Source organism: Ostrinia furnacalis, unplaced genomic scaffold (assembly GCF_004193835.3).
Source record: "Ostrinia furnacalis isolate ACB-3 unplaced genomic scaffold, ASM419383v2 OfSCF0868, whole genome shotgun sequence".
Lineage (NCBI taxonomy): Eukaryota > Metazoa > Arthropoda > Insecta > Lepidoptera > Crambidae > Ostrinia > Ostrinia furnacalis.
In genome coordinates, this window is record NW_021131107.1 from 478,445 (window position 1) to 497,220 (window position 18,776).

At 37.9% G+C, this 18,776-nt stretch overlaps 1 protein-coding gene across 8 annotated transcripts in view; it reads right to left on the reverse strand.

Moving 5' to 3' along the window:
• LOC114350339 (CUGBP Elav-like family member 1) overlaps positions 1–18,776 on the reverse strand; it is a 204,302-nt gene that overhangs the window by 163,358 nt on the left and 22,168 nt on the right. For 7 of the 8 annotated variants that reach the window (XM_028301099.1, XM_028301097.1, XM_028301103.1 and 4 more), the window contains exon 4: positions 16,616–16,698. The exons of the other annotated variant lie outside the window; for it this stretch is intronic. In XM_028301099.1, the coding sequence (XP_028156900.1) occupies positions 16,616–16,698 (83 nt within the window). The remainder of the gene's footprint in view (positions 1–16,615; positions 16,699–18,776) is intronic. 8 annotated transcript variants of the gene reach the window in all.

Below are 18,776 nucleotides of genomic sequence, written 5' to 3' on the forward strand. Positions count from 1 at the left end.
ACCACAACTCGAAACATGTCTTAAATGGAAGCTTATGTTTTTAAACCAGACTTACACATGTTTTAGAGTAATCAATGTTATTTTGGTCCCAGAGGCATGTGTCTCTAACCTTGTAATGACAAAAGTCACATCAAAGAAATAGCACGTGCGAAACCAAACTTTGAAAGTTCAACGACCTCCCGGTGACAAAAAGTCCAATAGTCATCTTTTTCAGCAATAAAGTTCAACAAAAACTACTTTCAACTGCTGCCAAAAGTGGTGCACGATAGCAAAATCGATTTTGAAGGTGCGGCTTCGCGTGGCCTCATATGTTTTTTGTCCACTCCATTTCCCTTATCATCGTATTAGATCGCCATCAATCATGAAACATTGACTTTTTTGTCCGGAACCGTCATTGTAAGTGAGATAATACACTGGCGTCTGGAAGTTTGCGCGCCTTTTTTAGCGCCCATTAGAGGTCAGTCCCCGTAAAATAGGTAATGTAGTAGCTATGAATCGGTTTTTAGCCAGTTGAAATAAAATAATGCGATCAAAATTCGATTTTTGTGATAAGCTTTTTTTAATACTCGAAGGAAAAAAGAGTTTGAAATACACAGTAAAATAAAAATAAAATAGTGATAACTGGCTAAACAATAGCCATCAAACTAGCGCGTGCTAGTATAATCTTGTATTATTGGTAGCACCGTATTAAAATTTGATATAAAACAGAAGCTACGATTTAGAGAAGCAAGCTCAATAAAACACCAATGTAACGCCGCTCTAAAACTATATTACAGTCGTCTGCACCTCAGATATTTTTTATTGAAAAATGGCATTATTAAAACTTCTTGTTATACCTATTGTTAATTTTGTTATGCTGCCATTAGTAACTGATGCAGTTTGCAATATAATCAATGCACCTAATACATCCCAAGAGGGGTCTGATTTAAAGCAACGTTTTTCATCATCATCATCATCATCATCATTTCAGCCATAGGACGTCTACTGCTGAACACAGGCCTCCCCCAATGCTTTCCACGTTGAAGGAACGTTTTTAGGAGGTGAAAATTGCTATTTCCGAAATTTTGCTGAAAGCTCCCAAGTTTACTTTTTGATTGGATTAATTTTCAGTAACGATAGCCTACAAAGGTCAAAGTTCTGACAATTAAAGCTCTACTACCAGTGTATCACCTCCCTTAAACCACCTATTACCTAGTACTGGTTTATTCCAACGCCTTTCCTGAAAACGATTTATGAATTTAAATGACAACATAACGGACGGCTGACTTTTACAATACAAAATGCATTTTTGTCGAACGATATTTTAATCGGTGCTTTTGAAATTGAAGTGGCCGTAGTAAAATTGAATTTAAAGTCGATTTTTTTACCGAATATAGTCAGCAAGCTAAAATATTAATAAGCAAAAATTGGGTTTTCTTACCAGGGTTGTGAAAAATAAATTATAGCGATAGATAATGAATGCACTTGAACTAAAAAAAATATTTCAGTCCAGTTAGTGCTGTCAGGAGTATTTATCACCGGTTCTCAGCGTCATTGTTCCGAACAATAAAATTTGTTTCATCATTTTCTCTATTTTTAACCGGTTGTGTGATATTGTTCAACCATTTTCCTTATAATACCGGGAAAGTGTTCCCAAAAATCGGTGATAGCATAATTCTTAACCGTCACATATCTGACCAAGCAAGCGTATTGGATAAAGATATAAAACCCGTCGCGTCGCGCGCAATCAGGAAAATTGAAAGATCCGGGTTGACCCGGGTGTACCTTTCCGCTACATTGTCTTATCCGGCCGTGCGTCATTTTGCCGTCCGGGCCGATGGGCCGATAACCGGTAACCCAAGTTTTCTACCGGTTCAATGCGGTTCTTTTAATAAATTGGTGATTTTCGGTCGTGAGGGGGTTATCCTTTTTAGGATAACCACATTCATGTAGGCACAGTCGACATTAGACTAAACAGATTTGTTGAAAAATCGTCCCTATCACCAATACATAAGATTTTTTTTTATCCACAACGAGTAAGCTCTTGGCCTGTATGTATCTCACCTGATTGTAAGTGACGATCAGGCCGAGGTGGAAGCGAGCTTCACCCGGAATCCTCAACCACGGAGGAACTGGCTATCTTGCCTCTAACTGCCGGAACACAATAATGCTGTTAACATTGTTGTTATGGCGACAGACTTAGGTAAGATGGTGGTAGCTAGCCAGGCGGACTTAGTACAAGCCCTACCACCAACCAAACCGAACAGAAAAATCTGCCCCCACTGGGAATCGAATCCGGGACCTCTGCGTCTGAAGCAGGTGGTCTTACCGTTTAGACCACAGAGGCGGTTAGATGCCACAGTGTCTATTTTGATGTGCCGTCGTCTCTACCTACNGTACCTACTTAACCTACAGGTTGAATTAACACAGAGCGACAATCAGGGCGAAGGTAGAGAGTATAAAAATAAATCAGGCCGATTATGAATGGACATTTTATTGTATAAAATACTTTTTAGTAATTTGTCTAACATTGTTAAGTCCAGGTATTAAATCTAACTCAAAGGTGACTGACTGACTGACTGACATAGTGATCTATCAACGCACTGCCCGTCCACTGGACAGATCGGGCTGAAATTTGGCATGCAGTTAGATGTTATGACGTAGGCATCCGCTAAGAAAGGATTTTACGAAACTCCACCCCTAAGGGTTGTAAAACGGGATCCACGCGTACGAAGTCGCGGGCGGCCGCTAGTCAGTGGATAATACAATAATATCTAACTAGTCACCAAAACCACTTCAATTCAAATCGAAACTCTCACACTTTCAAACTTCCAATGCATGAAACGGAAACACAAATCATCAGAATAACAACACACTAACTAGCACTCCAAATCCTGAGACAGTTATCAAAGTCAAATGGATACGTCCTAAAACTCGTACACAAATCTGAAACTATGCAAAGCGAACTGTAGTTTCCATAAACATAATCAAAGCCCTTAATAAACATATCAAGAATCGGGCATGTGGGACATGGGGGCAGCCCCACCCCCCGCATTATCGGCAAAGACAGTGGGGGCGCATTATGAAATATGAGGGGCAGCGATGTGATATGGTTATGAGAGAAGAGCCAAGACAGTTTTTTCGTTACACTTTAACAAACCTAAAATTAACTTTAGTCTTTAAGAATTAAATTCGTCTAACATCTGACGGTAATTAAAGTTTGTAAGTGTACTGCGTTATAAGTTGCACAGCGTGCTATGGAGAGGGCTATGCTTGGTGTTTCTTTGCGAGATCGAATCAGAAATGAGGAGATCCGTAAACGAACTAAAGTCGCTGACATAGCCCGACGGATTAGAAGCTGAAGTGGCAATGGGCAGGGCATATAGTACGCAGAGCTGACGGCCTATTGGGCAGCAAGGTTCTGGAATGGAGGCCGTGTACCGGAAAACGCAGCGTACGACGCAGCAGCAGTACGACGACATCGTAAAGGTAGCAGGGAAGCGCTGGACGCCTATGTTCAGCAGTGAACGTCCTATGGCTGAAATGATGATGATGATGAAGTGTATTGCTAAAGAAGATTCTTCAAATCTAATATTTTTGTATTTTAAAAAGTATTGTGCCAAAAATTATGAAAATTGTACCATCGCACTGTTTCCCTTAACCACAATGAGGAAGTTCTTGATCTGAATCTCACCTGATGGAATGTGATGATCAAGCCGAAGGTGGTAGCGAGCTTTACTTGGAATCCTCGACCACCGACGAACTGGCTATCTTACTTACAAATATCGGAACACAAACAATGCTGTTAACATTGTTGTAAAGGTGACAGACTTAGGTAAGACGGAACGTAACGTAACATAACGTTCCGTCTTGGGTTGTCCCAGTCAATTTAACTGCGCATCTGGCTGCCGTGACGTCACATCGACGCTCTGGTACGGGCGGGGCGAACGCGAGTCGTATTCCAGCCAGGTGCGCAGTTAACGTGACCAAGATATACGTATGGATCGGATACGAAATGTTTTAACGGAAAACGTATTTTTAAAATAGATGTCAAAACAGTACAAGCTGTTCTGTTTTGCCCCAACTTGGGGTCATATTCGGATTACTGCGGGCCGCGCTAATCTGCGCCGACTCGAATCTGTCCCCAACAATGGCGGCTACAAATTCGATGGCACCTGTTCGGAAAATTATAAAAGTAGCGGCTGGAGCGATTAAATTTTTCGACGGTTCGAGCGATAAACGCGGATCTGGGAGCCTATTCTGAGTAACAATAAATGATATTAAGTAATCATTGTAATATTAAATAACTTTTTAGTAAAATGTAGAGTTTATTCTATAAACTTGTTCGTTCGTTCGTTCGTTTCAGCCAAATGACGTCCACTGCTGGACAAAGGCCTCCGACAAGGTTTTCCACAATTCTATAAACTTGTTACATTATCTAAAATCAAGCGTAAAAACAATTTCCAACAAATTTGCCTGTGTTTATTTCCACAAGAGTTGAGAGTCGTTAAAATTCTTGGGGAATTTCTATAGCCTTTGTCCAGCTGTGGACATCCTTTGGTGGAAACGATAGTAACTGTTTGTTCTGACTATTTAATCTTGAAAATAATTGACTTTACTTTCACTGACCGATAGTTAATGGTATAAAAAGTGAATAATAATACTTACTTTTAAAATGATTAATCACAAAAAAAAAAAATCGAACGAAACCCAAGCAGGCTAGGCCGCGGGCAGAAGCTGGTTTTCAGGTTTTTTTCTTAAAACAGCAGTCGCATAGAAGTGGGTCTGCAGAAAACGTCTTGCAGAATCGGACCTCTGTTTTATTGGGGTCGCTCGGGCCGCCTGGGCATGTCGTAAAATTAACGTGACTGTGCTCATTGTAATTTCAAAAGTAGGTAAGATTCTTTACGGAATCTGCAGGTCTTTGAACTTCGATATTGAAATGAAAAAAAAAAACCTTTTACGTTGCACAATATTATTATTAGACATTGTGTAACTTGACGTAACATTATCTAAAATTTCTATGAAAAATGAACTACACTGAACTGTCCTACCAAACACATTGACAGCTGACCACCATCGTTCAACTATACAGTTTCGTGGAAAAAATCGGAACCAGCGATCTGGTATTGACGGTGGCGCCACCCTGTCTGTGTCACGGGTGGGACAGTTAGGTAAAAATATGACAGATAATAGATTTGCTTCCGTGGGGCACTTTGGAATCCGGACCCCCTTCGCAAACAATTGGACCCCAAACATCCAATGGACCCCAAAGTAGAGTAAAATGAGACGTATTTCTATCATTAATTCCGTGAAATGGAATTTCGAAGATTTCCCCTTTTTGGCTATTTTTGGGCAAAGTAATTGGGTCTTCCTTTGTCACCCAAATTACATCGGCATTTGTATTTTGATGTCAGTTTAAGGCTCGTGTATACGGGGAAAATTGTTGGCTTCCTTATAATATTACAATTAAAAAGGCTTAAGTACCTGTCAGGGTTGTGCCGTCTTGGAGCTAGATGATGCCTGACTGGTAACAGTTATTAGTGAAAATCACAGGTTTAAAATCTTCAAGAACAGATAACAGCACATATTATTATAAGTGAACTTTGATACCTTATCCAGTTTAATAGTTTTGATGTTCCAACATTTTAAAGCCTTATGTGCTGTACCTACCAAATGCACTTTACTGTAATGGTCATCTAAGTACGCACCTGAAATACATCTAACATAATATTTCCACACATACGTGTAAACATAGATAATTATCCGTAGGTGTCAATTCTATACGATTCCAATTCTACCTCATAACCTTATCTTATTTGCAATAGCATTAAGATGTATAAAATCAATCGCACACAGATCCCACGCGATACAGCTCGAATTGAATTTTATATTTCCTTTAGTGTTTCCAATATCACAGTATTCAGATTTTGTCTTGGCTTATATCCGATTCCTGGTACGTCGAGGAAATCTGTTTGTTTCTTGAGAATATCAAATGCAATGACAGAAGCATAGTAATATGTTACATGCTCTTGAGACGTGAACTGTGGTTTACACTTTATTTTGCTTTTCAATATTGAATAAATATGATATACAGATGTAGAGAAAACATTTTATTTACAAAGGGGAAGCTCTTGGCCTGCATATCACAGATGGAAAGTGATGATTACGCCAAAGCTTCACTCGGAATCCTCAACCACAGAGGAACTGGCTGTCTTGACTCTAACTGCCGGAACACAACAATGCTGTTAACACTGTCGTTATGGTGACAGACTTGGTTAAAAACTTACCTATTTAATAAGAGACTCCGAAGGCTTGCTATAATTTGTCAGTTTTTTCTGGGAAATTAACTGTCAGATCGTCACATTTTCTTTATAAAAAGTGTCAATTTCTCAAACTTATTACCGCAAAAAGTTATCTGACGATAGAAAAATCGCCTCTTAGAATCCATCCAAAAAACCCGCCAAGTTGAAATCTTCAAATCTAAATTATTATCCATCAATATTCGATGCCTCCTTAAGAATTCCGCGTCAATACATCGGCGTCGTAACGCACATCCATCACATACGTGCTCCGTATTCGATGCGGACAAACTTTCTTCGGAGCGGTACGTTTGATTTTTTTATTATGTATGGAATTAGTTGGTTTTGCCGCCTAAATGTGTTTTTAAATCTCATAGCAATGGGACTCAAATACGACATTGTATTATGTAAAGTTTCAAATGTAATGGAAGGTGAAAGCTGTTGTTTTTTAATAGTCCCGTTAACCTCTTTAGCTAAGCTTTTGCTTGTGTGGTCAGTGGCAGGGCAACAAAGCAATTACTGTAAAACATCACGTGGTTAAAGATGGAGTCTGCACTCATAGCGGCCATGTTGGGTAAGGCCTCGCTACACCAGCTCCCACTTCCCTCCGAGGGACTGAGATAGTGGATTTTTAATGGGTAGGCACCTCCCTTCTGGAGGGGAGAGCTTCGCATAACCCGCTACCTGACTACGACGGCGAGTATGAAAATCAATTCATTTTTACCACCGAAAAAACGAGTGGGTTCACCGCATTTGACCAACGGCGACGGGAATACTGATCCTCAAAAACCCAATTCTATTATGAAATAATCTTAGGTACATATTATAGAATTCAGGAAGACATCATAATGCGATAATAAAGAGAGGACCGGATCAAAACTGCCCAGTGCCCAACATCAAATGAATAATCGGGCAAACTATAGACCCTTGAGTGAGACGTCGGCTCCCTTGCGATGACTTGCGGCCGTGCGATTAACCCGTTACACGCGGCATACGATGAAAGGGTTAAATGGTTAAGTAAGTGGAAAATTTGCTGCGTTTGTTTATGAAGTGTTGAATTATGTTAATTGTGGGAAAGTGAGATGAGTTTGTGGAGTTGAAAAAGGTTGAAACTATTGAAAAATTTATAAATATTATACGTTTTTGAAAATATGTGATTAGAAAATATTATGGAAGGCAAATACTACTGTTTTAGACAAGAAAAGTATCTAGACCGAATCTAAAGGAAAAAGATAACACGAGTTGAGTCGTTTGATGAATGAGTTGTATTTTTTTATTGTATTTAAAAATGACCCCTGTGTCTTTTGTACAGATAGTTAATTCATAGTTATCTCCTACCTTTCCTGCCTTTAACACCAGCGCAGCTAGGGCTAAATGTTTAAAATCGCAATTCCTCAACAATGTCGCTCTTAAATCGTTTGATTGTGTTAACAATCAATAAAAAACCTGGACAAATTCCTTTATAAATCACTGGAGGCCGACAGGGATCAGACAAAGCCGTGCCCAGCTGTACCGGACCCCGGCGTCCTAATGGAGCCAGTCAATTACTTAAGACTGGGGGAACTCGATCATAATCCCGGCTATCGATCAAAGTTCGGCCGTGACCAGCAAGCGGCGTATTTACAGTTCATATTTTAAAGCATACTAAGGTACGGAACCTGAAGTCCGTGAAAAGAAATTATACTTTAGTATGACTCTATATTGAAGGACAGATTCAAGTCTGCAATTAGCAACAGGTAATCACAGATTTTTTAAAGTTTGCGACATCTCATAAGAGCCTTTACTCCCAGGTATCACTTTGAAGTCCATCACTAAGAAATAACAAGCATTTTTAATTATAGTGGACATTACTGAATACACAAATATGTACATATAAGATAACCTGAAGTTAGGAGCAACGGGACTAATCCCACCACTCTTTTCTATCACTACAACTCCTGTCAATCTACAGCTTGGCTCCAATGAAACTCTCATGTAAAAAGCTAACAAAAAACAAACGGGAGTTAAGAAGTTGTTCTTTACACCATGGGAATTTAATTCTATCGTTGTCCCGAAGTGGTGGCAGAGCAAGCTATGTTTGGGACGTGTATAAGTGCCCTGAAAAGGGCCTATGTAGGTACTGAATAAACTATTTGAATTTGAATTAACAAAATCACCACTTAAGTCGTGAGAACAATGAAAAAAAAATAGTTTCTGATAAATTTAAATTAAATAATTATAATTATGTATGGGAATAAAGGATAATTAACAATTTATGTGTTCTATTTGATAAAGTAATTTGCTCCGCACGCTTTTTTTTAAACTTAAAAAGAATTAGAAGAGTCACTCAAGACATTGTAAAGACGCAACTTGTCCGGTCACACTCCTACCGCGAAGAAAATATTGCTTTTCTATTTTGCGGGTTACGTTGCTCGTGCCTGGATTGATTTATTGGACTTCACGGCATTATTTCGACCTACCAGTCACAGGTCATGTTGTTATAAGCTCTTGGTGACCTAGATAGCTCGTGCATTACGTGGTAGGGTTGACATGTGTTAGTAACTAGGTTGAACTGCATATGTTTGAATAAGTTTCTATGGCTTAAGTTTGCTTATTACAGCAGTAGAGAAGTTCAAAATTATGTAGCTAATACGACTATTCATTAAGTCTATTTTACTGCACATTTTGTCCAAACACAACTCGAGTGGCGACCACCGGCTGAAAGACGTAGCGTGGGCAGGCCTCCTACTAGGTGGACCGACGATCTGGTAAAGGTCGTGAGAAGAGCCGGGCAGCGCAGGACCGTTCACTATAGAAAACCTTGGGGGAGGAATTTGTCCAGCAGTGGACGTCATTTGGCTGAAACGACGACGACAACACGAAGCAGAGTGTAAGGGATATTTGACCCGAGATTCAAACCCGCAAAAAAGTGATGAGTCTTTGGTAAACATTTTAGTTAGGAAGCTTGCTCTTAAAATTACTCTAGGAAATGATGGGAAAACCTACCCAGGTTTTGTATGGTATTTTTGTGTGTTTAGCTTTAAACAAGCCTAGTCAGACACAAAATATGGTGCTAAAAATCAGATTTCAACTTAGTTGTTTGAGTCTAACTTTATCAAAACCGCGTAATGCGATTCATCGCTTTGAAAAGTAAGCAGTTAAAATAACAAGAAAATCCTTAAAACCCATCATAATAAAACTCGCCAAATTGCCTCAACTTTTAACACAATTCTGACAGCAATTTGTTAACGAAGTTAATATTTAGAAAATGGTTTCATTACTTCGTGTTTTAGTTTGACCGCTGTTCAATTTTGAGGTTGTGAAAATTTCGCAAACTTGTATTACAATACTTTTTGAGCAAAGACATTTGAGTGCCAGGTCGATTTCTGCGTGCATTACTTGAAGATATTTAATTATAAAGTAGAATTAACTAGGCCATAATATATGAGATAACCCATTAATAATAATGTAGAGCGTAAAACAAAACATAAATGCATAATCTTGAACCATATAAAGTACAGACGGCATAATAAATTTGTGTGCTATACTTTGAAGAACTCTGCTTATGAAATATGCTTTCTCCTTAATATGCGAGTACTTAGTACCTATAGTTGTCGACTGTAATTTTGATCTATTTGTCCGACAAATACTAAATCTAGGCAAAGAAAACTTTAAGCGTGCCAATATCTGGGACTGCCCAGAGCTTAACGTTAAGGTTGCTACAATGCATACAACCAGAATACATACTACACATCTATATTTACGTCGTCTAACTTTAGGATTCAAATTCTCATCGAGCTCGGTTCAAAAAATTACATCTGTTGCATCCAAGTCGCCGCGATGCTCGCATCAATCAACTTGCAGCCTTAAAAGTGTCAAAACATGATTACGTTTTAATAAATCTACATCTATCATGTAACTTTAGGAGTGAATTGAGTATGGTTCAAAAATATATCTGTTGCATCCAAGTAGCCGGGATGCTCGGATAAATCAACTTGCAGCCTTAAAAGCGTCACCCAATTAAACTGTTGACAGAAGATAAGGCGAAGTTAACTCGTAGTAAACAGAGATTTATCCGCAGTTTGCGGACAGTTGCCAACTTTTTATTTAACGTCGCGTCGCGGAGTTGGCTTTGTAAATGTTGATGGTTTTTCCCGACGGTTAATAGGTCCGTGTTCTTTTTATTTGGTTATTAATTTGCGGACAACATTGAATGCGGAGAAATTGCGTGATATTATCACAGAATAGGGAATACTTAGAGACAGATTTTCTTGACTTGGAAGGTCGATTCGAAGATTCGATTATCACGTAAGACTCACCTAGGGCATGTACTTATTCAAGCCTGTGTTCTTTTTCATCTTGAGTGTAGATGATTTTCATTATATTCAGTTTTATCATCCAAACCTAACTAAAACATCTTTAATGTATACTTTTTTGTTTACTTGTTTAGTAAATTTAAGTAATTGAATTTTTTAAATAAGAAAATTCATTCTTTTCATGGGAAGTTGTATAAAATATTCACAAAGTTCATGCTATTGTTTTCCTTGCAAACTATTTTTGTTTTGCAAGCGTTTGCATATTTGCAGAGTTATTTAAGCGTAAACTACAACTTTTTAGTACGACGCTAGTGTGACCAGCATTTTACGTAAATTAGGACAGAATGTGAATATTCGTTGCAGAATAGTACCTATTATAACAATTAAGGATGTCGTTTATTTTCCTACGACATTGGCGTAACGTTTTCGTAGGAAAAGCATGAAATAAGAGCCTCTTCATATTAATAAAAGTTAAAGTGGAGTGTGAACATATAGGTTTCCCTCAACAAATTCCAGACTGGCTGATTAAGAACGGCCTTCATCCAACGTCTTTTTGTAACGTTTTTAGTTATTTTTTCAATTCGTTGGTAAAAAAAACAGATTAATTTCCATTGTTTTCAGTCCTGTAATTCAGTTACAAAACGTCTGGCCACCCTACATTGGTACAATCTCTGGAGCGGCCGGCTCCTTGCCGGCTTTCGGCATAGTTCGCCCAAGGTCGCCGGGAATTCCCGGAATTTCAGTTAATTATATTAACTTCGATTATGGTAGCAAATAATTACTTGGGACGAGCTTGAATTCGAAAATATAGGGCGGGCGAAATAGGGCGAAAAACAAGCGAATAGCGAATTGAGGCCGTTGTTTTCTAAACAAAAGACGGTGGATTTTTTTTTCTCTATTGGTTTCGTTGTAACAGACATTTATTTTTGATTAAGAATCAATGAAAGTTAGAAGTACGGAAGGTAGTCAAAATAATAACATAGCTTATGATAATAATTTACAGCATAAAGTTGATTTATTTTGCGTCGAGTGAAACTTAAATTACTGTACTTAAGTAAGTATAAGAAGAAAAAAACAGGGAATGTTCAGCAGCAGATCTTACGAAAAATATTTAGTCTCTCACTCAGCCAATTTTAATACATTAACTTTCGTTTCTACATAATTTAATCTAATCAAATGTAACAAAAGGAAACTCCTAAGTTACTAAGAAATTAATAAGAAGATTACATTTTACGAGTACATTCTGCAAAACTGATTCACGATCAAAATCCATTTAACACCCACATAGTTGTTATATTTTAAACCCTGTCCTCTTGAAGTAAGGCTGAAATTCAATTTAAAAATATTTAATATCAATAAAATCCAACGGGAGTGGAATTTAACGCCTTATTTTCCATCGCTAATGGACTCGGTCATCTAATATTTAAAACTCTTGGTCGCCGTTAATTCGACTCTACGTTAATTATGAAGATCCAATTTGTGGAATACAATATAAATAAATAATGTACAGCCCATCAGGGTAAACATTTTTGTTACAAAATTACAACTTATACAAAAGATACCACAGTATTTAGTTGACTTGTCATCGTGTTATAGATCCAACTGATAGATTGACCAAATTAAAACCGATTTAAAAGTGTTAATATAATCCTATCTACTTAAACCATCTTGCTAGTTTTCATCTTGAAATTTTTGTGAATGATATTATTTCAGGTGTTTGAAGACAAGTAAATTCTCAAGTAATTTAAAATACTTTTTAAACAAAAAACGCAGCGACATCACCCAAAACCGTTTCCCAGCTAATGGATAAGGTTATTAAACATTCAAAACTCTAAGCTGCTATTAGTTCGTTACTTATTAAAAGCCGATGGGGTAGTTCCAAACTTTGTTCGGGACTATTCCGCAGATTCGACTTAGGGTCCTTTGAGTTGGGAATACTTAACTCTGTCGTAGTCAGATGCTGTTAAAATATGAAGAGATGGGATTTCGGAAGGGCGTTAGAGTTTAATTTAATGTTTGATGGTTGTGTGAACTGGATGGTCTCGGATTCGAATCCGATTGGGAGCAAACGGACATTACCGTGCCAGTAGGATCTGAACCTGACATCTGCCTGTATGATCTAGGCCCTAGGAGGAATTTTGGTTATGTGACCGGTGTCTCTTTATGTACGTTTTATTAAGCAAGTTCCGCAAAAATATTAAGAAGTGTAGTTTCGTCAGCATCCCAAAGATTAAGAACAGTCCTGTCATTACAAAAACGCTACATTTCCATCGTCCCAACATAGAGAGCTCTATTATTGTATCATTACATTCCCCCAAATTCTCCCAGGAAACAATCGAAAAGCGCTGTCTCAAACAATGCTTCCAATCAACAAATATTTTCTCCAATTCCGCCCCCCAGCTGCCACTTCCATCAAGTGTGGCGTTCCGAATCAATCGAGGGCGAAAAAACGCCGATAATATAATGGAAATTGAATTATCACCGAGATGAGCACCGAACGGGGAAGAAAGACGAACGTTTGTCAGGGCTGGCAGGTTACAAATGCGATGTAAAAATAAAAGTAGAGAAGGAGCGGAAAATTATGGTGGGTTACTTTTGACGGACGCCATTTTAGATTGTGTCGAGGTTATGATTGGGGCTTCATGTGCAGTTAGTTTTTCCTTTCGAAGTCAATAAAGTAGCTACTGAATTATGAGCAATAGTGCAATTACTACATATGTACCGCTAATGCTACTTTGTACTTGCTATAAAGACGTTCTTAATCTCTTTCCTCTTAACTTTATTGGATAAACTATTGTTCCATTATACATAGCATGACTGTATTATATTATTCGGTATTTTAAAACAAGAGCATGCTAATAAAAATCTCTCCGAATAACTGTCATAATTTCATGAATCAACTTGTACCCAAATACAAAACCTACCAACATAATTTGATATTCTGTGCGGCACCGAATATTCTTGATTTCATATCACGCAAACGGTGAGCGGACGACAAAAACATTCGCAAAAAAGAAACAAAACACGTCAGTTTCAAGTTCAGCCGCGTCAAGCTGACAAAATAACAAAATAAGTGGCTGGGACGTTAATCTTTTTTCCATGTACCGTGGCAGCCCTAAATGACAGCGCGAAGAGTCAGTAATTCGATTGTGTTCCGTAACAACTGGAGATGTGGTATCGAGTGGGCTGTCTCACAGTGCGGGTAGTTATAGAAGAACCACCGATTGGTAAGAAGATGACTATTAAGTAAAATAACTGAAAATCAGCACTCAAATAAATACGTGAGAATTCATTTCTACAATTGAATTTTTATGATTGAGGGACAAGCAAACTAAAAAATTGAGAGACCACACATGACGCGACCAGTTTGAAACCAGTTTGAAATGGTCGCGTCATGTGTGGTCTCTCAACGGAATCTATGGCAGAAACTTAGATGCAACTCAAAAGTAACTAGAAGTTACAGTTTCGTTGCAATTGCGTTTCACCGTGTGTTCTGGGCCTAAGTTTTTGCTGACGATAGCAAACCGGTAGAAAAAAAAACCTGTAGCAAAAATAAGTTTCCCAAGTTTTGATCATACAAAATACTATTTTTTGTTTACATTTTGTGCATCATAAGCCTTTGAATGACATGAATTGCGAACGAAGAACCTATAAGTATGTCTTTTGCTGCCAAGGGGTCGGAATGGCCGACTCGAGATCCGAGGAACGCGGGTTCGAATCCCACCGTCGCTCGACTATTGTGGTGAGCCCACTCATAACACAAGCTTATTTAACGAGGGGCTATCGGGACTATTAGTAATTTGGACAATACAAATTGCTTCTATCTTTAAAAAAGTATGCGGTAGCACTGACTGTACCTCACATTGCGGTTATTTGTCTCCTTCACTCAGGCTCGTCTCCTTGAGATAGTAATGCAATAATGCAACTACCACGGACACCGATCGCGCAACAGGTGAACGCCTTATGTTAATTTGCACAAACAATTTGACGTGACACAATGTGATTTTAGTATTAGAATTAATTAGATAAGATCGGATCTGTCTTGACGTGCCTACAGTTGACAGCAGATCTGGCTGTGTAAGTAAGTTTTTGTCGCAAAATAGCATCTATTACAAGTGGATAAGACGCTTTATGGTAGAGCATGATGATCGGCCGTACCTACCGTCGTAATGACATTCTCGTCTAAAGCCCGGTCTCCGAGCACGTAGAATTTTGTCCAATGACCCCAAGCTATCCATCTTTATCGCTCGCGCGTAATTATGTTGCTGTCGCGCTCGCACACTCACTGCGGGCGCCCGTCACACAGTCGCGACAGCAATATAATTACGCGCGAGCGATAAGGATGGATAGCTTGGGGTCATTGGACGAAATTCTACGTGCTCGGCGACCAGACTATAGATGTTATTATAATTTTAAAAATGAATCACTTACAGCACCATATGTGTTTTTTGAGGATAACCTTCCTGCGAACGAACGAACGAACGAACGAATCGCTTACAGCACCATATGTGTTTTTTGAGGATAACCTTCCCTTATATGACAAAATAAAGCAAACGGTGAAAAGTTACATAACACAACAAATAAATAGATGAAGCACTTCAGCTAAATAAATATTTCCATAATAGTATTTTGCTTTCATTAATTCCGCCGCAAAACATCTTTTAAAGCAAATAAAATTACAATCAAGTTTTATGTTCCCAGTGCAATCAGTTCCAGATAGAATTCAAGTTGTTTTTCTAATTGTTTGCGAAGTCCACCCTTTCCTTTGCTCGTTGCATTATTAGCCTCTAGAAGAAGGATAGCGCCTCAGGGAAATAAGTGCACAACTGCACTTCACGAGTGCCCAGGAGAGAGCGAATGGCATATATCCTGATAAAAATTACTTTCGACATTGTCTTGGGAAACCGATACGAAACTACGAAAGAAGTAACACAATTCACGTCTTTTTTTGTAAATAGCTCCCAGGGGGGCGTTTTGTTTTTTGGATAAAAAAGGCAAAGAAAAACGGTTTTGGTAGTGAATTTGTGTGCTTTTAAGCATTTTAAGGTCTTTTTATTTCAAAGTAGGTAAAATGGTGGAAAAAGTAAGATTCCCTAAAATACAAGCGTATAAATCAGTGTTTCCTCAATATTTTTTCTCAGTCATTACAATAAGTAATTGACTGGAATATCTACAAAATTGATCAAATAAATTCGTAGTCATTAGTAGCTTATTTCGTAGTCGTTCGTAGCAAAGTACGTAGCAGCGAGATTTCATCGTAACGCATGCCATATCCGTAGCAACAATGTAATAAAGTGAAACTACGCGTTGGCGAAACTTATTTTTATAGAATGTTCAATACTAATATTTTAAAATTGTAAATTTAAACTGCTACTTTAACAATGTATTTAGAATTTGCGGGCTTGGTAAGATAAATACGTTTTAACGTTTCGTCTTAGCCCTTTTCGTAAGAAATTTTGTACATATCAAGAGATTTTTTTACAGACAAAATCAACTGTTGGTTTAGAGTAGACGCATATGTATCGGAAAGTAATAAATAACTTAAACGTTTCAAAGTTTATTCTTAGCCATTTTCGTAATGAATATTGAAAATTTTAATTAACTGTCGGTTTAGAGTAGAAGCAGAACAACTTCCTATCAAAGAGAAAAATTGTATGAAAAACATGTGTGCTTACTTAGTTTACGTTAGATGGGCTTGCTAGCGAGTACGTCAAAAAATCTGCGAAGATTTTAGTTCTTGAAAGTAGCCGCTAGGGGCGCTGTATAATCTGTCATACATTTAATGTAATTTTTTTACGTACTCGCTAGCGAGGACACCTAACGTAAGCTCATGGTAAGCACACTGATCATGGTCATACCCGTATCCACAAACAATGCTTGCTTAAGTGAAGCAGCAAATCGAACGCACAGCATTGAATAGAGCTCTGTGATTGGTTCGTGTGTGACCTTATGCGTCCACGCGCACTGTGAGACCTCATAGTAATGTTTGTGAATACGGGCGATTGTGTTCGTGTAATGTAAACATATAAACGCACTTACCCCACTCAACGTTTTGATATTGTGCAAAGCGTCTTGCGCTTTCAGAGCCGCTTTCCGCGTGAAAAACGTCACAAAACAGCATCCTGCAACAGAAGCGCACACGTACATAACACACACAGACATAAACGGGCTGGAGAGGGGTAGAAATGGCGTTGTTATATAATTTATTCTTTATTGTCAATCACTACATACTTTAAAACAAAGTCCGTTGCCGAGTCTGTTCGCTATAATTTATTTATTTTTATTTTATTTGTTTAACAAACTCAAAAACGACAACCTATTTTTATTTATTCAAGGTGATTTATGAGGACGGCTTAGAGATATTTCTGTAACAACACTAGATTCACGAGGGCGAAGCCACGAGCAAAATCTAGTATAGATATAAATTGGCCCATGTGTTCTTTTTCTATTTATTAGTTACTAGCTTTTGCAAGCGGCTTCATCCGTGTCAATTTCAGCCTGTTGCAGAATGAACTTATAGCGGGCGTAAATAGCTTAAAATCTGCCATACTTCATCAAAATCGGTTTAGGAGTTTAAGAGTGAAAAAATTACAGACAGACAGTAATAATGATCAAATTTACAAGGAAATATTATTTCTTATGTTTGACCAAGAGATGCAATCTTAAATATTATTTTCTTCTTTTAAAAGAGGAAATTTCAATATCTTCGGGGGTTCCAATATAAAAACGCCATTTTAACAGTCTACAACAATTCTCATAAGAAACAGTTTCAATACAGAACTTCTAACAATAGGAATCTCACGGACAGGACAAGAAACTGAGTACAATCTTTAGCGGTCTCTGATACTAACAATAAAAGCATTACAATCACGCATATTTCAGGTTAACTAGGTATATTAAAATTGAACGCTGACAAACAAAACTAATAACAGATGATATTTATTAGTTAACAAAAATATTACATGCGGTTTCATATTTTATTTATCAACGTTCAATTTAAAATTCTATGGCAATCCTGTATTTCAGTTGACAAATACAAGTCATTGGTTAGTATATTTATGACGAAATTTTGGTTACATTTTTAAATTAGTATAAAAAATTATGTAAGTCTTTTAAAATTCAAGTCACAAAGTTTCATAATTATTATTTTTAATTTTACTTCTCTCAACTATGTAGTAACGCATAAAAAATCAAAACACATAGATAATATCGAATCGTTTTAAACTTGTGGATTATTACGTAGTTTTGTGTTAACTAATTAAAGTTATGTTTATTATTCTTGAACCTAAGGACAGCTGCAATTTGAAGGCGCAATCTTAGATATTATAAATTTGGGGTCCATAACTTTAACCCATGAAATGCTATGAAGTTATTACAAACGCGTCATAATTACAAAGTTGGCAAGTCTACAGCGAGCCCGTTCCCGTCTCAAGTCACGCGAGTTTAGTTAACCGGCGAGTTAACTACTTGCTAACAAACAGTGTAGCTCGGCCTGATTCTGATTGAGTAGACGTTAAGAGCGTTTACGTCTCGCGTGGCATGTCAAGTTTAGGTAATTTCGATGCTAGTTTTATTCACACTAAAATAATTATGACTGTGTGCGTGTTCTCACGCTCTATAGTCAAACCAAAATACTTTGATCCACCATCGTAAAAGTGTGCCAGGCTGTCAAGTGACAGCTCAAGGAAACTGTAAAATCTTCAAATCTTCCAACACCGACTCCATAATTATAAATAATGGTATACANATTTGCAATACTTACATGTGGTAAATGACTTCATTGTCCTTGTAGTTCTTCGTTTCACTCATGTTATTGCAAGTTACGACGCATTATCCAACAATATCGGTGAACATTTCCTCAGTACGACTGAATCGCGACTAACCTGGCGTCGCGGGCGATGTTCGTTTCTGGGCATATCGCGGAGACACGCGCCACGCCCCCGTTTCACATCTATTCCCTTCTATGATCTGAGCATACAACATACATACAGGGTGGAAACGATAAGTGATCTCACTTGATTATTTCTAAACTATACAAGATATCGAAAAACTGGTTACTGATCCTGAAAGTGCTTCACGAGCTCTTTCAAACGGTACCAATAATAGGTTACAGAATAAACTGGAACTATCCGAAAATTCAATGTTTACAGCTTCCATACATTTGGTAAAGTTACATAATATTAAAAACTACACAAGATAT